Source organism: Theobroma cacao, chromosome 4 (genome assembly GCF_053813885.1).
Source record: "Theobroma cacao isolate CCN51 chromosome 4, ASM5381388v1, whole genome shotgun sequence".
NCBI lineage: Eukaryota > Viridiplantae > Streptophyta > Magnoliopsida > Malvales > Malvaceae > Theobroma > Theobroma cacao.
This window is the reverse complement of record NC_142642.1, coordinates 22,939,589-22,962,761: the sequence shown is the minus strand read 5'-3', so window position 1 is coordinate 22,962,761 and position 23,173 is coordinate 22,939,589. Positions and strand designations below refer to the sequence as shown.

General features: G+C 33.2%; 4 protein-coding genes across 5 annotated transcripts; 2 read left to right on the top strand and 2 right to left on the bottom strand.

Annotated features, from left to right (window-relative positions):
- Nucleotides 1-1,928: 1,928 nt before the first annotated feature.
- LOC18601490 (small ribosomal subunit protein uS4y-like) lies at nucleotides 1,929-4,250 on the top strand. The gene is made up of 3 exons (XM_007032443.3): nucleotides 1,929-2,094; nucleotides 2,776-3,157; nucleotides 3,855-4,250. The coding sequence occupies exons 1-3, from the start codon at nucleotides 2,067-2,069 to the stop codon at nucleotides 4,036-4,038; spliced, it is 594 nt and encodes a 197-aa protein (XP_007032505.1). The 5' UTR covers nucleotides 1,929-2,066; the 3' UTR covers nucleotides 4,039-4,250.
- A 1,613-nt stretch (nucleotides 4,251-5,863) lies between these two features.
- On the top strand, nucleotides 5,864-9,262 carry LOC18601489 (uncharacterized). Of its 2 annotated transcripts, none has more exons than XM_018120369.2 (2): nucleotides 5,864-6,308; nucleotides 9,107-9,262. In XM_018120369.2, the coding sequence occupies exon 1, from the start codon at nucleotides 5,875-5,877 to the stop codon at nucleotides 6,277-6,279; it is 405 nt and encodes a 134-aa protein (XP_017975858.1). In that variant the 5' UTR covers nucleotides 5,864-5,874; the 3' UTR covers nucleotides 6,280-6,308; nucleotides 9,107-9,262. The 2 variants fall into 2 exon arrangements, with proteins under 2 accessions (XP_017975858.1, XP_007032503.2); XM_007032441.3 differs by lacking the exon at nucleotides 9,107-9,262 and adding an exon at nucleotides 6,466-6,682.
- LOC18601488 (transcription factor ILI4-like) lies at nucleotides 7,446-8,354 on the bottom strand. Its single transcript, XM_007032440.3, has 2 exons — nucleotides 7,977-8,354; nucleotides 7,446-7,832 (listed from the first exon to the last, which is right to left on the bottom strand). Exons 1-2 carry the CDS (start codon nucleotides 8,085-8,087, stop codon nucleotides 7,689-7,691), a joined length of 255 nt encoding a protein of 84 aa, XP_007032502.1. The 5' UTR covers nucleotides 8,088-8,354; the 3' UTR covers nucleotides 7,446-7,688.
- A 46-nt stretch (nucleotides 9,263-9,308) lies between the features above and the next one.
- LOC18601487 (tubulin alpha chain) lies at nucleotides 9,309-13,602 on the bottom strand. Its single transcript, XM_007032439.3, has 4 exons — nucleotides 13,299-13,602; nucleotides 10,707-11,099; nucleotides 10,225-10,595; nucleotides 9,309-10,138 (listed from the first exon to the last, which is right to left on the bottom strand). The coding sequence occupies exons 2-4, from the start codon at nucleotides 11,032-11,034 to the stop codon at nucleotides 9,485-9,487; spliced, it is 1,353 nt and encodes a 450-aa protein (XP_007032501.2). The 5' UTR covers nucleotides 11,035-11,099; nucleotides 13,299-13,602; the 3' UTR covers nucleotides 9,309-9,484.
- Nucleotides 13,603-23,173: the final 9,571 nt, after the last annotated feature.

Below are 23,173 nucleotides of genomic sequence, written 5' to 3'. Positions count from 1 at the left end.
GAAATATATTATCAAATATTTTTATTTAGTCTAATTAGCCAATTTTTCACTCCAAATGGATGATTTAGATTACAAAAATTTATTTTTAATCGGAAATGGATACAGGTTTTGAAATTTTCAAGTAAAAATGACCAAAATACCCTTGTGTGGCGAAAATTTTATTTTGATTGTTTTCGATCTAAAATAGTTTATATTCTCTTAAAACTCGATGTTTAGTAACTATTGCTCACTGGGGAAGTGGAAAACTGATGCAAGAGCCTTGTGAGATTTTGGTTGACATATCGAGTAATGAATGTTTACTAAGACTTCGCGACGGTTGTCACGGGCTCAAAGGGAGTGCCGGGTCGTGACAAATTCAAACATCTAAGGCATCTAAACCTTTTTGGTAATTATATAAAAACATAATCAAGAATATCCTCCAATATCAACAAACACTAAATCTGAGTTTTCTATGAGCTTTGCAAATTAATTACCCAGAGATACAAAGCATAGGAAAAGTTTTTTATATAAAAATTGTAATAAATTTACTTGTATGCCCTATAGGCTTGGGTCTCTAATGAATTTCACTTGTCTTACTTGAGTTGTTAATTTTACTAGATGGAATATTGCAAAATGATAAGCATCTTGAACAGTTGAGTATAGGTTCAAGAAGTTTCAACTGTTGTCTTATTATATTTACTTAATCGTTATTTGTAACGTCTTCTTCATGTTGCATCCATAATCTTGGTGCAGCAATACAATAATTGAAAGCTTTTCATTTTATAACATTATTTTAGCATTTAATTTTTCATTTATTGGATTTAGACGTGTTAATGGGTAAGGTAGTTGTTAATTTTGTGATACTTGAACCCAAACTCGATTAATAAATGAGGTATCCGAACCCTACAATTATCCGAATATTTTTAAATTTACTATCCTAACCCGAACCCTAATACATACCCACTGCTTAATAATTATCTAAACCCATTTGAAAATCTGATTATGTAAAAAAATTATTGAAATGCTCTTTATGGGTACTTAATTACCTGAATCCGAATCTGTACCTGTATTTATATACAATAATATTTTCATTCATATTCCATATAATTCACTAATAATTAAATTTATGAAAGCACACAAATAATAAAATTTAAATTTAAATAATCAAAAACAAATATCGCAAATGTCAACTTAAATAACTAAAAGCAAATGTTCAAACTACAACTTGAACAACACTACAAGTTTAATTAACTATAAGGGTTTGTCTTTAATTATATGAAATTTTAAAAAATAAATTCTAAAACTATACTAATCTCACTACTTCTTTTTAAGGATATATTTTATAAGTTTATATAAACAAATATATATATATTATAATTAATAATTTTATAAGTTATAATTTTTGTAACAGTAATATAAAATAGAAATTAAATATATTTATAATTAAAGTATATATACTAAAAGTATATATAATAATTATTATATTATTTATAAATTAACACAATATATAGAGTACATGTATTAAAAGATATTACAAATTAATTAATAATCATAGTTTTATGAATTAATTTAATTAATAATATAAGTTTATCTTTAATTACATAAAATTAAAGAAATGTAATCAGGTTCAAGTATCGGATACCCAAAAAATGATACCTGAACTTGATAGGGTTGTGAAATTACTACCCAAATCTAATCATAAAATACTATAATCTTATATAATCGGATCAAATACTCATAATTATCCTGTAATAGAGTACTTTTTGTCTTCTTTTAATTGGATTTATTTTCCTTCCATTTAATGTCTCAGTTGTTGAATCACAGAGGACAAAACAAAGTTTGGGCTTTTGGTCTAAAGAACAAGCTGACTTCCTTTTTTTCTTTCTTTCGTTTCCTATCTTTCTTAGCTCCACTATATTAAAGACCCAATAGGCCCAAATCAACCTTTCAGGAGCCTATTCAAAACGAAGAGGAAATATTAGGGTTTAGGGTTTCCTATATAAAGTGATCACACCTCCGTCTTCAGCCCTAGTTCCGCTTCTTCCTTCTCCGCCCTTTTCGCTTCGCTACGAGAAGCCAACGCTGCTATGGTTCACGTCAGTTTCTATCGCAACTGTAAGGTTTTTTCTTCCAATCTTTAGTTTCAACAGAATGTGTAGACAAAGATTTTGTTTTTCTCAATTATTTTCGTTTTTAATTGTTTATTGTTTTTGGTTTTCACGAATGGGTATTTTATTTGGCTGCTACAATATTTTTGTTCTCATTTTTAGCCAATCGTGTAGCTGGGTTTATTTTGTTTAATATAGTTAAGAATGTTTGAAATTATCTTTAGCTTTGATTTTGCTGTATTTTTAGTTATTAGTCGCTTTGATCTATTTGCTACTTGTTGATTTACTTAATTGGGACGATTTTTGGTAAATCAGAGAGCATTAGGCTTAACCTTTCGAAAGATTCCAACTTTGAGGCCTGGGGTTTAAATCTCGGAGATGGCTGGGTGGGAGAGTGTTCCTTTCAGTTTAGTAGCTCACATGGTCATATGCACCTAAAAATAGTATAATTGGTTGATTAATATCATGGTAGTAGTGAATCGTGATTGATAAAAATACTTGTCTAGTTTTATGGGTTTTTGCCTTTTTGTTGAGTTGGCTGCTAAAATCAAAAGAATCAAGCTGTATAATTGTTTTATGCTCATTTCAGGTTAGGTTACTGGTCTCTGACTTCCCAAGTATTTGAATTAGAGTATTATTGCATTATTATTATTAGTTATTTATTGGTGAAATTAATGTGTGGTTGTAGATGGGAAGACCTTTAAGAAGCCAAGGCGTCCATATGAGAAGGAGCGTTTGGATGCTGAGTTGAGGCTTGTAGGAGAGTATGGGCTCCGATGTAAGAGGGAGTTGTGGAGGGTTCAGTATGCATTGAGCCGTATCCGAAATGCAGCAAGGGATCTTCTCACTCTTGATGAGAAGAACCCTCGTCGTATTTTTGAAGGTGAAGCACTTCTTCGTAGGATGAATAGGCATGGGCTTTTGGATGAGAGCCAGAACAAGCTCGATTATGTCTTGGCTTTGACTGTTGAGAACTTCCTTGAACGCCGCTTGCAAACACTCGTGTTCAAGGCTGGTATGGCCAAGTCAATTCACCATGCTCGTGTGCTGATTAGGCAAAGGCATATCAGGTACAGACATTGTATTTCCTGCCTTAAAGAACCCTGATTTGTATTATTTTTATTTGCAGTTCATTTCCAATATTATTGGTCTGGTTATAAACCAGAGTATTGTGTTATGTAGCTAAATTGGAGTTGGTAGCATTATGTGGTTGGTTACAGAGTTTATGTTTGATCATTAGATCATTCATTGAAGCTGCAGTGATATATTACTGCTTGAGTTATATCTGTTAATTGTTATGTTTCATTCCATTGTTGTTACTTTCTATATGTGTCAGCTATCCCTTGAATGAATGTGCATAACTATTTGTTTAAAAGTATGTTTGTCTGGCTTTTTCACTTACAAACTTCTTCCCTCTGCTCCAACACTAATGTGATTTATGTGCTTGACTTTTAGAGGTAGATTTGCAATAATTGTTGCTGCATCAAATCTCTAGACTGATTGTTGATTGGTGTTTTTTATGGTAATTGTTGATCCTTGTGTCCTTGTGTCTTTGTATTGGCAGAAGGATGCCTCTTTGGCTTCTTGCTTGCAAATTGTGAATAGTTGCCCCATGTTTTTGCATGTTCTTTTATGCATTGTCTTGTTTGAGCTGTTTCATATTTCTAGCCTACTTGAATATATCTGTAAACATATTCTTTCTTTGCCTGAAAGATGTTGTAAATGCTGTTAAATGTTGTATGCTGATGTTTCTTGTTTCCTTGATAGGGTTGGGAGGCAGGTGGTCAACATCCCATCTTTCATGGTGAGGGTGGACTCTCAAAAGCATATTGACTTCTCTCTCACAAGTCCATTCGGAGGTGGTCGCCCTGGAAGGGTAAAGAGAAGGAACCAGAGGGCAGCTGCCAAGAAGGCTGCTGGTGGAGATGGTGACGAAGAGGAAGACGAGTAAACCTTAGGCTAATACCACCATTAGGAACCATAAAAGGCCGTATGTTTGAAACTTGCCATCTCCATTGTTAGACATGGTTTGATTTTTGTTTGCAGTCCTTTATTGTAGTGGATCTTGGTATATGTTTTGCATTTACTATTCTGTTTTTACCGGATTTGAACCTAATTGAGTAATTGTGTTGTTTTAAGATTAAAAGATTTTAATTTTGATCATATGTACTAGCTTAGCTCCATTTTGATAAATGTTGGTGTCTAGTTTACCCAAAATCTTAATCAAGTGGCTATCTGAGGCTTGTTGTATATCGGGATAAATTAAGAATTCATGGCATCTTAGCACTACCAAATTTGAGTGACATAATTGTCATGTAATGAATTGCATTAAGGATTTTTGTAAGCTTTGAACATCTGGTTTGTGGAATGAAACAAAAATAAAAAGGGGCTGGAATAGTTATTATTTAGGAATAGAATAGAGATGATAATGTCTGATTTGATATATAAATGAAGTTGTAATTTTGATATTATTTTAATATTTGGTTGGTAAAAATAATTTATAATAAAGGAAAAAGTGATTAAAGAAATAAAAGTTTTTTTTATTATAATTTAGTAATTTTACATAACAAGTATAGTTATTTTTGGGCATAATTATTCGAAGTTTTATTTTGTGAAATTTGAAGTAATCAATATCAAAAGGGGTCAATATTACTTATTTCGTATTTTTAAGGGATGGTCATTCTTTAAAACTGATTTTTTTTTATGAGATAAAAATCTACCAAACAAACTAATAAGTTTGTTCTAGCCATTGTCATTAAAGATTTGGTTAGTGGCTTACAGTTACTGAAAAAGGATTTAAAGAAAAGAATGTATCGTGTTTGGCCATTTTGGTCTCCAACCCTGTCTCTTGCAAGCCGCGTCGTAATGGCATCATGATTCGCATGTGACTACCTACCAAATTGAGTATGGGATTTTTCCACCAAGTCCTTTTCTATCCAAAACCTATCTAGAATTTATTCAGATCAGAGCAATGCTCCAGTATCTATAAGCACTATTTAATACAAGAATCCCTTAGTCTAAGCAAAATCCATTTTCTTTGTCAATTATAAACTATTTCAAGACTAAATTTATGAATGCATGAAGGAATGCATTTTTAAAGTCACTCCAAAAAAATAATTAGATTCAAACCGTATATCAAAATTAAAATAATTGTTATCATATTTAATTTGGTGACAGTTTTTTGGAATTTATTAGTAACATGATGGTGCATTCACATAAAGTTGTCCACAACCAAAAGCAATGGCTCAATCCTCCAAAACCATAAAATTAGCTCACCATCAACATCCAAATACTATTTTCTCGCCACTTGTTCCCCCTCATGAGCCGAGCCTACCTCCTAATCCCACTCCTCTTAATTCCATGCCACCTGTACTCCACCCAATAATTTCACCCTCAATTACTGAATTATGCATGCTAAGTAAGATTTGACACTGACTAATCCCCCACTCTTTTTCCTCCACCTCATTACTTAAACATTCCAAATAGGACTCATTTTTTTTTCTCATAACGAAAAATTATCTCCCTCCCTCGTGACGTGGCGAATAACTCGACACCCAAAACACTCCTTGGCTAATAAAACGGCAACGGTTTTTGAACCTTTGGACTTGTCTTCTCAGTCAACCACGTGATAGGTACTCCCCCTTTGGCCCCTTTCTCTCACTCCTCTGCCACGTGTCATCCCACTAGAAATTGCCAAACCCCACCGAAACTCACCGTTTTATTTTCCTCCTCCCCTCCTATAAATTCCCCCGTCACCCTCAAAAATTTTCCACCTTTTAAACTTATCATGGCAAAAATCACTCTTAACGCCACCGTCTTCATGGAGTTGAAGAAGGAGGTGCCGGAGAAGAGTGTTATGGAGGTGGAGAGTGGAGAGTCGTCGACGGAAGAGGCGGAGCCGGAGTCGGAGTCGGAGTCGCCGAGGTCCGTGGTGATGGAGATGAAGAAGAAAGTAGAGAGAGTTCATAGTCAGATTTTGCGGATAAGAGAGGAAGAATCGCATCTTGGAGAAGATTTTGTCGGCGGCGATAAAAAGAATAAGAACGACGTCGTCTGTGGAGGAGGTGGTGAAGATTTTCATGAAAAACGACGACGTCGTGTTAACGTGCTGGTTGTTTCGAGACCCATCTTGCCTTGCTCGCCTCTCAGCGGCAAGAATAACGTTAGAAGGCCTTGCACTGAAACGACCTAATCGATCACTCCATCAATCAATCAATCAAGGTTCGTTTTCTTGTTGGTTCTGTTTAAACTTTCTTGTTTTCCATTTTTTTAAAATGTCTTGATCTGTTTGGATGCTGAGAAGCTTCTTTCATTCTGAATTGTTATTAGATTCTCGTAAAACTGATTTATATTCTTTTATGGTAATCTTGAATGGCAGGGAGTTTTAAGAGAAGGGTAAGGTAGACTAGCGTGGGGGAAGAGTTGCAGTTTTTAGCTTAGTTTGGAAAGGCTTGAAGATTTTTTTTTTTAAAATTAAGCTTTAGTTGTGATTTCTTAATTAGGGCTTAGAAGATGTACAGGACATAATCAAATGTATGATGGAATCATTCTACAGCTTAACAAAAAGTAGTGTAATAATATTTTCCTTTTTCTCTTGTTTTCTTGTAAAAATTTTCTATGTTTCTTGTTCTTATCATAATAATAATAATAAATAAATAAATAAATAACTTTTTTGGTAGATAATAATAAAAAAGATAATCATGCTAGTCATCTAAATTGGATAAGTTTAGAATAAAATTATTGATGGGGTTTTTAGCCATTAGTTAACAAATGAAGTTTATCTTATAGTACCAATATAAATCTTGACTCATTTAGCCTACTTTATTATCTTTTTAATAAAAGGGATAATATATATTAGTTGGTCAGTTGTTGGATTTGGGTAAAGTAATCATCATGTCTTAGCTTGGTCTTTCTTTTTACTAGTCCGTTCCAAAGATATATTTTGGCTTGTAGGGAATGAATTTCTCATTGTTATTGTTGCTAATCTTAAGTTGTAAGTTTTTACCTCTGCATATAGAGTAATAATAGTAGTAATCCTAATTATTATAGATTTTGCCTTATGCAATATTTTCACAAGTGCAATAATGTGTAATGATATTGTAGTCCAAGGAAGCAGTTAGTGAAAATACAAGATAATAATGATGTCTGCATAGACTTCATTAACAGTTTAAAAACAACGAAAAGACCTTGCTCTCTTCATGGAAAATGACCTGATTTTGTATCAATTAGCATAAAGTCAAAATGAGCCAAGAAAATATTTATTACTCCTAAATTATTGAGGACTAAGTGGTGACCTTTGTCTATATCTAGCTACCTCCCACACTAAAATCAAGAAAATTATTATTCTGCCAAGCAAACTTATCAACCAACAAACCCTGTATAGTAGTACTGTATTAGGAATTAAAGATCAAACATGGGGGGCACAAGAAAAAAGAACCCAAAAAGAGAAAAACATGTAAGCCTTTTTGCTTCTTGTGCCCTTGGATGGAAACAACAAGGAACAACCCAAAGACAAAGACTGACATAAATATGTATCTTACAATGAGCCGAAACATATATGTATGTATATATATTTTACTCTAAGAGCAAAATTTGCAGAGATTATTGTTGGAGAAGTTGTGTAAGGATGTTTGCTTTAATGCTCTTATTGGTGTCTGGAGAAGCCATTAACTCCGATATTCGATTGCTTAAATCATCAACCTCTCCATTAAGCCTCTTAATATGACTGCATGTCTTATCCAGAAGCTGCAAATAAGAATGAATACAACAAGGTGGAGTGATTAAACAGAACCACAACTTTGATGTTGCGCTATGAGACTAATTTGTTAAGCATCTTCCTTCTCAACTTTTATTATTTGGAACAAGTGCGGAGAAATTGTTGATTCTTACCTTACTTGCATTTCTTTTCTTCTTCTTGTTAGTCGACAACAACTCCCCAAGTTTGAGGCTAAAATCTTCATTATTTTCATTTGCTCGGGCACTTGATCTTTTGCTAGACATTGACAAGAAGAGTGGGGGTGTATGAGGGAGGGGGGAGGAGGGGACGTTGTCTCTTGTTTAGTTTAGAGGGGGTAATGGCAATGGCAAACAAGCAGTAGTATTTTTATAGATGGTGTATGGAGTAGAAGGTGGGCGACATTCGGTGGAAAGCATATCAACCAAGATATCTGTTGACATATATGGGTTAGGGCCCATTTGTCCAAAATCTGCTGGACCAGTTTGTCCCTGAATTATTCGGGCTTTTTAGTCTTTGACTCCAGAACACTATTACCATGCGTATGCAATTGACCAAATGATTAACTATTTTAGCAATAATACAACATAATCCTTCTGCATAACTAATAATATTTGAGTGTAGCTCTTGACTTACTCCAAGATTCAGCAAGTTATTGATAGGTTTTCGGTGAATTTATTATAATAGGTTTCTTGGTCGGTAATAACAATTTGTTTGGAAGTAATTTTCGACCCATAAGATAAGAAATAATAAGTTAATGCACGAAAAAAACAAAGAAAGAAAGAAAGAAAAAAAATCAAGTACTCATTGATAATTATTTAAGGTAGTTGTTAAATGCAAGAGTATTTTTGCTAGTGGTCTTGGAATAATTAAGTGTGGATTCATTAATCCGTTTTATTTGTTGTTGGTAGGTAGAATAGAGGATTACTTATTTATGTCATATAATAAAGCTTGTATTTTATTTCTGCTACAAGAATATATATATACAAATATTGTAGGTAAAATATGCTGAATGTGCATGCATACATACTGGTTACAATCTCATAAAATGACATCCTCAAGGGATTTTTATTCCAAATAATAATACATGATAGTGAAGTCAATTCAAAGTATGTGCGCTCAAGGCAATAATCAGCCCAAACATGTTGAAAATGTGATAGTGGCACTCTTTTTTATTCAGAGTGCATGATCAAATCAGTCCAATAATTTTTCACATGCAGAATAACTGCTTGATTGTTGGGAAGTAGTAGGTAATAATGACTTTGAATCTTAAATCGTTCTGTAGTATCTGAGACAACAAATGACTTGGAGGGGAAGCTGAAGCTTAAATCTGATCATTTTGTCTCGCATGAGGTTCATCATTCTCTTTTCTCCCTCCTTATTTTTTGTTACTGATCATTGTTTTGACAGAGCCTGTTTCTTCTTTTCTCAACTTGCTATCACTTTTCAGGTCTATAAATTAGTACAATTAAGGAACTTGCTGTAAGTTCAAGCAACATCGCAAATCCCAGCTTCACTTTATTACTTAACCTCCACATTTGAGCAGACATTAAAGGAAACATTGATTAAAACTTGTCTTTTGATACTAGAAGAAACAAGGCAAAATAACCAATGAGTCCATTGGCAGAATAACACTATCCTCTCTCCACACTAACACAGACGCCTAGTACTCATCGCCTTCGTCTTCATCCCCTTCTGCAGATTCCGCACCAACTTCCTCATAATCCTTCTCAAGAGCAGCCAAGTCCTCTCTAGCTTCTGAAAACTCACCTTCCTCCATACCCTCACCGACATACCAATGCACAAATGCTCGCTTGGCATACATCAGATCAAACTTGTGATCAATCCTTGAGAACACCTCAGCAACACTCGTTGAGTTAGAAATCATACAAACTGCCCTTTGAACCTTGGCCAGATCGCCACCTGGCACCACGGTAGGAGGCTGGTAATTGATACCACATTTGAACCCGGTTGGGCACCAATCCACAAACTGGATGGTCCTCTTAGTCTTGATTGTTGCCACTGCAGCATTCACATCCTTGGGCACCACATCACCTCTGTACATCAAGCAGCAGGCCATGTATTTCCCGTGGCGCGGATCACATTTGGCCATCATGGAAGATGGTTCAAAAGCACTGTTTGTGATTTCTGCTACTGATAGTTGCTCATGGTAGGCCTTTTCAGCAGAAATAACTGGTGCATACGAAGAAAGCATGAAATGGATTCTAGGGTATGGGACTAAATTGGTCTGAAATTCTGTTACATCTACATTCAAAGCACCATCAAATCGCAGCGATGCAGTCAAGGATGAGATAACCTGGAAAATTTTAAAACATTATCAATACTACAAGTATACCTGAGGCCAATAAACTCGAAAAGAAATTCCAAATCCAAATTGTATACCTGAGAAACGAGCCTGTTGAGATTGGTGTAAGTAGGTCTCTCAATGTCAAGAGATCTTCGACAAATATCATAGATAGCTTCATTATCAAGGAGCACTGCAACATCAGTGTGCTCTAAGAGGGAGTGGGTTGACAGAACACTGTTGTAAGGCTCTACAACAGATGTAGAAACCTGAGGAGAAGGGTAGACAGTGAACCCGAGTTTCGATTTCTTGCCATAGTCCACAGAAAGCCTTTCAAGAAGCAGAGAGCCAAGACCAGATCCAGTTCCACCACCAACAGCATGGAATACCAAAAACCCTTGAAGCCCAGTACAGTTATCGGCTAGCTTCCTGATCCTGTCAAGGCACAGATCCACTATTTCCTTGCCAACTGCATAAAAAAAATGCAGTCCAAGTTAGTTCAGAGGATATAACGGAAATTGGGAAAACATTTCTCAATATATCTCATTAATCAATGATCAAAGAAGCACTATTTTCTTACTTGTATAGTGGCCTCTGGCAAAGTTGTTGGCAGCATCTTCTTTGCCACTAATAAGCTGTTCGGGGTGGAACAATTGGCGGTAAGTCCCGGTCCTAACTTCGTCGATAACAGTTGGCTCCAGATCCAAAAACACGGCACGAGGGACATGTTTTCCGGCTCCAGTTTCGCTAAAAAATGTGTTGAAAGCATCATCTCCGCCTCCAACTGTTTTGTCACTTGGCATTTGTCCATCAGGCTGAATGCCATGTTCAAGGCAGTAGAGTTCCCAACAGGCGTTACCAACTTGGATACCAGCCTGACCGATGTGGATTGAGATGCACTCTCTCATTTTTGGTTGTTAGCTGTAAAAAGATTGTTCAGTTTCAGAGAGCAGAATGAAGGTACCAAAGACGCCTGCGGCAAGAAAAAGGAGTGAATGAATAGGAGAAATATTGGGACTTATAAAAAGAAATGGATTGGAAAATGAACCCTTTGAAACGGCTATAAATTTGGGATTTAAAGGTAGGCATGTGGCTGAAAACGGCTAGAAATTTTGAATAAGGAAATTGGCGGGGGGATCCAGCTATCTGACCAGACCCTTACTGCACGTTTGGTACGAAGAATAACTATGCTATTCCCTTTCTATTCTCGGTCCTTTCTTATACTTTTGTTTGGTATAAAATTGAGACACAGAATAACAATTTCGCAGAAATAACAATTCCATCAAATAGGTTAAAAGCTAGCTTTATCTATTCCTTTCTCTCTCGGTAATATCTATTCCATGAGACATTGAATAACTTTCAAATATATAATGACTAAAATACTCCTTATAACTTAAAAATATTTCAACCCTAGGCCTATAAATATTTTTTTTCTTCCCATTTTCCCTTTTTTCTCTCTCTCTTCTCACATTTTTTCCTCTCTCATTCTTTCTCTAATTGGAACTCAACACTGGCGATGGCGATAGCGACCGAATATGGTCGAAAAGCGTCGATCTAGTCCTTTCAGACAACATTCAACGGAGATCCAGCCAGATCTGATCGATGGAAGCACCGAATCTGGTGCTTCTCGACCAGATCCCACGATTGGATCTAGCACTCCACGACCAGATCCAGTTGCGGGGAAACGCCGATCTGGCGCCATAGTGGCTAGATCTGGCCACATGGTGCGCCAGATCGGCGTTTTGTTACACCAATCACCTTTTCGGCGACCGACCTATGAAAAAGAAAAAGGGAAAAAATAGAATAAAAAAGAATAAATTATTTGTAAATTTTAAAATATTAATATTTTAAACTATTAATGTTTTATTTATTAAATTATTAATATATTAAATTTTTAATGAGTATAAATAAAAAATAAAAATTATTAATATTTTAATCCAAATAATATTAAATTATAAATAAAATATTATTAATTAAAATATTAATAATTAAATTATATTAAAATATTGATATTTAAATTATTAATTATTAATATTTTAATTAATTATAAATTATTAATATTTAAAACATAAAATAAAAATAAATAATATATATAATAAAGGGTATTTTTGTATTTTTATTTTTTATTCTTTTCTTATTTCAAAGCTATTGTTACCAACCAAACATTGTAATAAGTCATAATAATTATTCTTATTCTATTTCATTCATCATACCAAACTACGTAATACTTATTCGATTCTATTATCACATAATAACTATTCTATTATATTCTTATCTATTCCGCGAACCAAACATGTCATTAGGGGTTGAAATTTTGAAATTCAAATAGTGAACCACCTATGCTAATTTGTTTCTTTCATATTAGGCTGAGGCATGTATGTTTTGGATTGAGCTTAGGTATGTATTAAATTTTTGGGTAAAAATTCTAATTTTTAAGTTTTAATCAAAATTTCAAATAAGTCCATTAGTTTTTAAAATAGATACTCTGTCTCAAAAATGTAAACACTATTAACAGATATTAGGAAAAAATCTAAAATATCCTTTCTTTTTTTATTAATTTAAAAAATTATTATTATATTTTTAAAATATTTAAAAAAAAAAAAAAGAGCCCTGATCGAACTCCCCCTAGTGCTCCCTTAAGGATAAGGGTAAGTGTCGGTATGTTTCGATTTCAGGATAAACCAAAACCGTCGAAATCGATCTTTCCTTATGGTCGAACGAAACTAACAGGTTATAAGGAAAAACTAGTCAATCGAAACCATCATCGGTTTTGGTCAATTGGAGGGTGCATTGGCCTTAAGCTTAAATGGCCCAAAAATGTTAAAATCATGGAAAAATTTGTAAGTATAAGTTTTTTAGAGAACAACAAAAACGCTTTTATATTAAGGTTATAAGTATAAGTTTGATTAATATTAATATTTAACTTAAAATATTAAAAAATAAAATATTAATATTTAACTTTAAAAAATTAAATTAAAATATTAATATTTAAATTATACAATACTATTAAAAATAAAAAAAATATTTTTTTAACTGTAACAGCAAATACCATCACTATAATCCAAATAACAGCACTATAATCCAAAGAAAGCACTCCAAAGCAATAACTCAACATCAAACATCAGCAAGACATGAGATTTAAGTGTTAAGAGAAACCATGAGAAAAATATACCTTAAAGATGAGATGACAACAACTTAGCAAGAGATGACTGGTGGCGAAAAAGACAATGTCGGCACTAGTAGGAGAGTCACTAGAGACAGCAACAAAGGCTCCGCAACGGAAGGATCAACCGATCAAGGCAAGGAAGAAGGTTTTTAGGGTTTCAAAAGGGGTTGATTTGTTGAGAAAATATTAAAATCAGGGAGGGGAAATAAGAAAAAAGGGGGATGAAGGAGGGTACAAAGGGAATTTCAATTGATGGCTTGGTTTTTCGATCAGCTTAGGTGGGGCTGAAGTGTCCCTAGTGATCGAGCTGATTAACGCCCTTCATTGTAGGTTAAAACGACACCACAACCGACATTGAAAAATCGAGTTGGTTGTGGTCGCCTACGTTGGTTTCTGTCAGTTACATGGTTGAAATCGACCGATTGCTCACTTCTACTTAGGGATCCCCAAATCAGGTTCCCAAAGGGAGCTCCGGTGCTCCCTTCTTGAGAGTTTTTTTTTATATTAATAAAAAAATAAAAAATAAAATTATATAATAGTAATTTTAAAAATTAATCAAGGGTAAATTTACCTTTTTAGCCTTGCCACATCAGCAAATTGACGAAAATACTAATAATTGACTAATGGTTGGACCTACGTGTTCAGCGAAAAATATCTTTGTAGGGCAGTGTGTCCATTTTGAAAACTAATGGATATCTGTATAATTTCGATCAAAACTTAGAGAGATAAGGATATTTTATCCTAAATTGTTTGAATTAAACAAAAAATTTTGGTTCAAATTAATTCAAAAATAAATATTTCAAAAACTTTTTTTGGTTAACCAAATTACCCTATTTACAAATAAATCATTTATAAGTTGTAACATATATACTAATATAAACCTATTATAACATATGTTTTAATATATATACTTATAATGATATAAGCATTTTATATTATTCTAACGTATATAATAATAACATAAAAAATTGTAATTAATTTGATTGTTAATTGTTCTAATTATTATTTGATATAAAAATAATTTTATTAATTTTCATTAAATTTATTAACTTTGTGAATGTAAAATACGTTGTTAGGTTGGGAAATGGGTAAAAGATCTTTTGTTATTTCTCTCGATAGGATGATTATTGCTTTAGCTGGATTTTGAACCCAACACGAAACTCAGAGCCCACTTTGATTGCCCAATTCCCATTGTACTGTCTATATGGGCCTTGAATGAGTCTAATTCTTTGGGTTTAGATCCAGTGTTCTGATGGGTACTCTAATGTTTTTTTGGGCCGAATGAGGTACTATCATGTTAGTCCATGAGTTAATAAGGTACATTAGTCCATGCCCCCGGAGAAAGGAAGGCACCTTAAAGATTCTAAAGAAATCTCCACCTTAATTGAAAACAACTAAATCCCAATTTTTTTTTTTATAAATTAAACATCAAAGTGATATTTAGATTTGGAATGTTACAAAATAAAATGAGTTAAAATTCGTACAAATGCCCTAAACTCCTTCTACAAGCCATTTCACTTGCATGCTAGATTCATCTAATACTTGAGGTTTGACTGGAAGCTAAAAACCCATGCTTCCTTTGTGAGGAGGGAACAGCTCACTTGTACAGCCTTCTTGGAGGCAGCTAAACCAAGTTTATGGCAAGAACATGGTGGAAAGCAGATTCTTACTTTGCGGCCATGCCTAATAATTAGTAGTAGCAAATTTAAAAGAAAGAGGGAATATTATAACACTGTAGGGGGATGTCTTTTTGCCTTTTAGCTCCATTGCCATTGATGTTTATCATACGTATGCTTTGTCACGCCGCCCTTTTAATCTGTAACTTAAGTGCCTTGGCAGAAAGTTCAAAAGGGGCAGTTTGCGGATTAGGCGGATGCACAAAGCTGGATGACACACGAGAGTAGTAAGCCTTTGGAATCATACTCTTACAAGTCTAGCTCCGAGTGACGCTAAAAATGTTGACTTGAGATAAGACCTAAACGTCTACCTTTTAGGGTTAAATGATCAAGGAATACTAACACAATTCGGTAGCTGTGTAAATTGAGGCCCAATGATGCATATGATAACGTAGTCCTCTATGCTTACTATTTGGTACAGCCCAACATGGATGCCTGACGTACCTTTGCAGACGGCCTGTTAAAAAGATTAGATTCCTTGCTCAAAGTCATGGCGTAATAGCCAGCCACTCATGAGACTTACCATAAATTAAGCTTTTCACATGTCATAAAGTCACCTAATTATGTAGTTCAATGATTATTCATTATTTGCTATTGTAATTTACGGAGAGCCCCAAAAGGTTCAGCTACTTTTGGTTGAACAATTAAGATTATGACAGCTGCATGGGGGTTTTATTTCTCTGTTGGAGATGGACCCAAGTAAATTCCTCTGCATAGTTTGCAGATGCAATTTTCCCCTCTCAAGTCTCATGTTGATGGCTACCATAATTCGCCACATCATTTCACTCTCAAGTCTGTGAGTTGGACGACTCATTCCAACCGATTTCCATGAGGATTTTGCCATTATTTCTCTTTTGTACTTGCATCAATTTGTTAGGAAAACTCATTCTTCCTTTCCCCGTTTAAGCAAGGTATCAACAACAACTCAAGTCCCTGGGGTTAGATAAAGGGAATTCTATTATTTTCCTGTGATAAGTTTTGTTGTAAGGAAAAGATTCATTATTATGGAACTTCAGGACAGTTATGGTCAGATCAAAAAAGAATTGTCCAGCATTAGTTGTGCCTCTTTTAGCCTTTTTTTTTTTCTTTAATGAGAAAGGAGAGAAAAAGATATGGTACAATGACTGATTCAAAGGAGACATGAATGCACTCTCCAGGGTATTCCAAAAAACAGATAATAAATAAAAGCAGACTGATTAATCATTCCATGTTTACTGGTGAGATGTGTAGGCCAGTTTTAGCTAAGGGGTCTTCTCCATATCAAGCTGTATCAACAATAAAGCAAATGATCGTGGATTAGTTGGGATTGCTCAGCAACCAAATTTTCAACAATCTTATTTTATACAAAGTTATAGCTAATTAAGCCTAAACTCCTATATGCGGTCCATAAACTTTTGAACCACGAGCTTAGACCCTGACTGTGGTCCATCACTTCTCTTTCTGCTGCAAACAATGCCATTCCTAGCTTCAAGCTTTGGTTCTATTCTTTTTTCTATTTTATTATGAAAGACAATTTGTAGCTATCAGCAACTCCAGCTTCCAGTTAGACTTGCACAATACTTGTGATCAAAACCAAGTCATCAGGCAAGAGGGCTCCATTTAAAAACGTATCTGACCTTCTTTCATGAAGATCAAAAAAGAAAAAAAAAATTACCCTTTTTTTCAGATTTTGAAACAAAATTCTTGTACTTATATGCATTCAATACTCTAAAAAAAGAAATTGACATGAAACGAGACATAATTTCGAATTCAATTCTTTATTTTGTTAATAATCTAATCATAGATATTATTAGTTTTTATCGCGTAGTGACGTTGGTACAAAAAATTTTAGTCACAAAATACTTTTCGTCATCCAAAAAACCTATTATTGTAGATTGATAGAACGGATTGAAGGATTGTTAATGCACATACCGAAGCTACACGAGAACATCTGAAGATAAACCTAAACACATTATTTTGGAAGAAGCATATCACATGCCTACATAGTACGAATTGTTGTTAAAACATAAACTAGGACCAAAACCACTCACCAAAACGGATCTAATGTTCCCAAAAGAGCCTACAACACAACCAAAGCCACTTCATCTCATTTATAAATCCTTATGGCTCCAAAACAAGTTGGCTTTGTTTTTATTATATCACTGATAATAAAACTTTTAACCCTAACTTTGGAGCCATTGGGGGCCAAAGGAAGCACACAAGTACATTCATGTGCTGAAAGATTAGCCGACCATCTTCCTCCTCTTTGTGACCTTGATCTGACTTTTTATCACCAAGCATCTTCTTAATTAGTTTATCATTAACTTTTTGGTTACTAGGAATTAAGCTAAGAAGCTTTGTTCATCAAAACTTCTCCCGTTTGTCAGTGCCCTTAACTTTCTTAAGCATTGTCACATGGATTAATATCAAATATTGGACAAGAAGTCAAATTATTAGAGAAAAACAAAGCGTTCCATAATTTATTTGAATGGATAGTTTAGGCTTTATTATATAAACAAGATGATAGGTGAAACAGGCTTATCATGTAATTAATTTATTAGTATTTGACACTAAAATAATTAAGGGTTAGTTCAAGTCCTAATATGTTTGACTAATGACTATGTTTGACGCTATACATGTTAATTAATTAGATAAAAAAATCATATTATTAGAGAACGACGACAAAATCATAAGATAATTTGATGGGATAGTTTAGTTTTTGATATAATCAAGACGACAAACAAAACAGGATCATCATATAATATAAAATAGTTTCCTATTATTTTACATTAATTAAAGGTTAGTTGAAGTCCTAATATGCTTGACTTTGTTTGATGCTAAGCATATCATTTTAGAATTCAACAATTCCATGGTTAAGCTTTGCAATGTGGGGTTAAACCAATCCCTACAATTGTAGGGAAACTTTGCAATTCAATAATATTACTGAGGGAAGCATTGGGAAGCCACAGGGGCCATTTAAACCTTTAGGCTGTCGACCCTTTTCCTTAGCTTATTTTTCTTTTCTTTTCCTATTTGGAAGTTTTTGTCACTAATACAAACGTTATTTATAAGACCATGAAACGGGCATTCCCTGTTCGGGCCACAAAAAGTTATGGAATTATGAGTAAGACAGTCCTATTTCTACTTGTATGGCTTCTTATACTCTGGATTTTGAAAGCATGCAATTTTTAGAGACATGAATCAAAGCTAAATGTTTTCTTCAAAGTGCTGCAATTTTATGAAACTTCCAGAAGATTTCGGCTATCTTTCCTTCTTATAATATTGTTACATGTTTATTTGCATCCTGTCTAAACATAGCTTGACCTAGAATGGTATAAATTGTTTTAAATTTTTTCCATAATATATATATATATATATATATAAAACGAGCTTAGAAGCAATTTTTTGGGCCACCCAAAGCTGGTTAGGCCTGAAGTGAGTCATCAGAACAATGGGCTGAAGAAGCAAGCAGAAGCAGGCAAGCAGGTTGAGCTCTGGTCTAGCCCAGCAAGGCAAGCAATTAAATTTGAGATTGAGAGTGATATGATTTGATTTTGATCCCAAAAAGCACCAAATGATTTCTGATTTCACCCTGGATGTGACATGAAGCACGATTGGCGAGCATACGTTTGTACAAGCGGGCGGGTGCTGATGTAGAGTTACATTTTCAATTGTGACATGTTTTCTAAAAAGGTTGCAAATTGAGGTGATGAGAAGGGGAAAAGTTTCTTATTTGATTTAGCCACCTTACCTACTTCTCCATGACGTGGCAATTTCCCCATCCTATTGCTCTGCTCTGTTCGTCAAAGGATTCATCTCCCCTATCCTTAAACACTGCCTAAATTCCTCCTTGACATGCTGATAAAAAAGCAAATAATTTGTACCCTTCATCTTTCGAATGAAAGCGTTCCATTTCTGCACGTATGTTCATGACACTGTTTTTTAACCATGACATAGAATGACACAAAATGTCTTAAATAACCAAAAAAATAAACCTTGGTTATATGCATTTTTATCATACCCAGTTAACTTCTTTTATCGTTTATTTGTACTCAAACAAGACCCTATTCTCCTATTTTACCTAAACAAATTTTTATCTCATAATAGAAATATCACAAATTTTTATCTCAGTGCCAATTGTCACTTGCTATATACGTGGCATATAACAAGGCTCAAAGACTTCAGATAATGGCTACTTACAAAATACAATTAGGGTTGATGACGTGGAATTTTTGGTTGTCGATGTGGCTGCTTTCCCCTATTAGTCACCACATGTCAAAGGTTGATTAGTTCGTTAAAACATGCATTTAGAGTAAAATTTTTTGAGGATATCGATTTGGGAGGCTAAACCCAATTCTACTTATCTTTATTGTTGAAATTGATTTGTCTTTTTATCCTTTGTTGAAATTGATTTCGATTCTGAAATTGAACGAAAAAAAAACCAAAATCATTCTTCTGTATTTATCAATTTCGATTCTTATGTTACGAAAATGTCTTCAACCTCACTTCATATGTTTTAAATAGAAAACAATAGAATCTAAGCGGAATAAATAAAATGCAAACTAAACTTGAAATAGAACTAAGAAGAACCAGTTTATTGTTTTTTGCAAAGCAAAATGTTCTAGATGGACAACTTAGAAGGATTAGAACATAAAGAGTAGGTTTTGTAGTTGTTCTAAATAAGGGGGACTAAATGGTTGCATTGGGTGATTTGGTCTGTCATACTTAAAGATCAAATAGACTAAGTATTTTTAAAAAATCGATCAAATATAAAGAAAGATCAAATTGACCAAACATAAAATTGGTTCGATTGGTTTGATTTTGGATCAATTGATCAAAATTTTATCACTTTTTTTTTGTAAATTACAATATTAAAATTTATAAACTCCATCTATAATTATAAAATATACAAATTATGTATAAATTAAATATATATATATATATATATAATATGTATTACTTTATTATACATATGAAATTAATAACACAACTTATATGTTATAATGTTTAAATTTTTATATCAAAGTTTGTGTAAATAATAACTAATTGTAAACAATATGTTATAAAAACGAAGATAATAACTAATAAAGTTATTAAATGTAATCATATAAATAAAGTCTATTATAAGTTATAGTAATGTTTATGTATAAGTTAAATACATATAGATATAATATATTACTTTATTAGATATGTGAAATTAATGACACAATTTATATGTTGTAATATTTTATATCAAAATTTGTATAAATAATAACTAATTATAAATAATTTGTTATAAAAACTAAGGTGATAACTAATAAAGTTATTAAGTGTAATAATATAAATACAGTTTATTATAAGTTATCGTAATCCTTATGTATAAATTAAATATATATATATATATATAATATTTATACAATTATATATATATATATATATATATATATATATTCATAACATTTTATATTATGAAACATTGTTAAGGTGTAATAATTATAACACATTAATATGTAGGATATTTACTGTTAGATATTATAATTTAATATATAAGTTATATCCTTTGAAATATATAAGTAATTTCATATTAATATAGATTTATAAATAAATAAATATAGTTAATATTAAATTGCTATGATTATAATTTGTATGCATACATATAACAAACTAATATATTTTTAGTATATTATTAATTAAGGTTACATCAATTCTTCTTAATATATAAAAAAATATTATACATACTAATATATATATAAAAATTAGTTTGGTTTTTTGGGTGAATTGGTCCAAAAATTTTTAAATCGAGAACCGACCAAAAAATTAATTGAACTAAACGTTTTGGACCAATTCACCCAATGGGTCAATTAGACTGAATAGTTTTACCCAAATCGCATTTGGTTTAGACGGATAATTGATCTGGTTTGGTTTTACTCACCCTAGCCCTAAGTAAGGTAAATTTTCTTTTGTTGTTTTTTGTACTTGTCAGTGTTTGTTGTATTTGAGTATTTAAAGATTTACAATGATATTTTGATTGTAAGTAACAGATTGTAGGGTTTTTTTAGTGGCACAATGAAAAAAATGACATAAAAGACTAAATTTCTAATATATGAGATGAAAATGGAGAATGAAGAATTGAGATAGGAGAGTGAGGTGTTAAGAACGATGAATATTGGTGAAACTTTCATCTATAATGTTGTAGATGAAGAGAAGAATTAGTTTTGTCACATAAGGATGCAAACCGACTAAAAAGAACAAAGACTTTTTATATTGTTGGGATATACATTTCTTTAGTTTTTTTACAATATATGTAACGACCCCTCCTAGGTTGCTACCGGCGTTCGAGACTTCCGAGAAATTTCCCCAAGTCTCGAACAAACCTCATTTGAGATTCCCGTTAGATTCATTAAATATATATATTCACATATGTAAATGAATAATAATAATTGTACTACTGTTTACTTCATTCTAAATAATAACAATTAAATATCAATTACAAAGTCTTTAACAATTCATGTCATAAGTTAACACATTTTTCAACATCTAGCAAATTTTTTATGACACAACCCTAGGCAGCGAAGCGACTTAGAGTGGGTTAGGAGATGCCTTTACCTAATCCGCGATGGACCATATGCACCGATGATTACATGCTAGGTTGATCCCTATATGTAAAAAGGGAAATTAAGAAGGGTGCGAGTCTCATAGACCCAGTGATCATCGACCTCATGAGCAGGCGAGGAGGAGAAACAAATATAAAGATGGAATGTTTATAAATCCAAGAGTAAGCGTAGAAAACATACTCCATTAAACTGAGAGATTTTTTTTTTATACCTTGCAAGTCTTAAAAGTAATAAATCACCAATAAACAAATATGAAAACGGTTGTATTTAAGGTACTAGAAAATCTTTTCACTTCGATATCCAGTCAACAGTAAATCCAATGACAAGTATAAAATGAAAAGTCTCAAACATAAAAATGTGAAATAATCGATCACCAATGAATATGTAAATTTCACTTGCCATTCAATAGTAAATTTCAAGTGTTAATGCCATGCATTGTATAATAAAAATCCACAAGTGAGCATCATCCTTGGGTAGGTTTAGTATAGCTCTTAGGCTTCCTCTCTCAGACATCATCACCTACTCGTGGGAACTGCCCACGCCACTATATATAAATCGGGGCTTCAGGTCCCCGTTTACCTACTCGTGGGAACTGCCCACGTCACCTAATATAAATTAGGACTTCAGGTCCCCTTTTACCTACTTATGGGAACTGTTCACGCCACTCAATATGAATCGGGGTTTCAGGTCCCTCTTTACAATCAAATATCGATAATCAACAATCATTACTTTGTGCACAAAGATTACACTTAACTTGGTGTGGTATCAGGCCCTACCCAGAGTATCTCAATCACGTTAAAATGAAAATCATTGCAATTTAATGCATTTGCAAAACATGACAGATCAAAAGCAATATAATCATAAATTGAATGTTATGCATAATTTATTTCAAAGCATGACATATCCATCAAATCAACATGATAAGTGAAATCAATAATAAATTTTTTTTATCAAATCCTATGAATCAAATAATGACCATTGGTCCAAACATCACACAAGCTTGCAAGGTATGGATTTAAAGTGAAAGCCAGTCAAAGGTTTGTTTCCCCGTAATTAAAACCTTATAGATATATACTTATGTATAATATAAAAAAACGAATTTAAAATCCTTGAATGCAATCACAAACAACCTAGGGCTTTCTACCAACTCATGTTTTCCACAATTTCATCAACCATCAAATGTAATATATATAATATATTTTCAGGGATATAGTTTTTGAAATTTAGCACCCACTCATCTCACAATAGCGATACGCTACTTCGCTATTGGTTTGTGCATGTATCTAGCTATTCTTTCTTCCTTTCTCGTTTCTTTCTTTCTCTTTCCTACTCCTCTTTTTATTTATTTATTTATATTATATTATATTACATTTTTTTCTCCCTTTGCTATCGATCTTCCTTCCAGTCGACGTTTCTCTTCTACTTCTTTTTCTTCTTTCTTCTTTCTTCTCTCTCCTCTTTCTCCTCCAACACCGCCGCTCCCTCTCTCTCTTCTTTCTTCCTTTTCTTCTCTCTTTTCTTTTTCTCCTCCAGCACGTTGCTCCCTCTCTCTCTTTCTTCTTCTTTTTCTTCTCTTCCAGCCGGCCTTCCTTTTTCCTTTTTCCTTTTTCTCCTTCTTTCTTCTTTCCCTTTC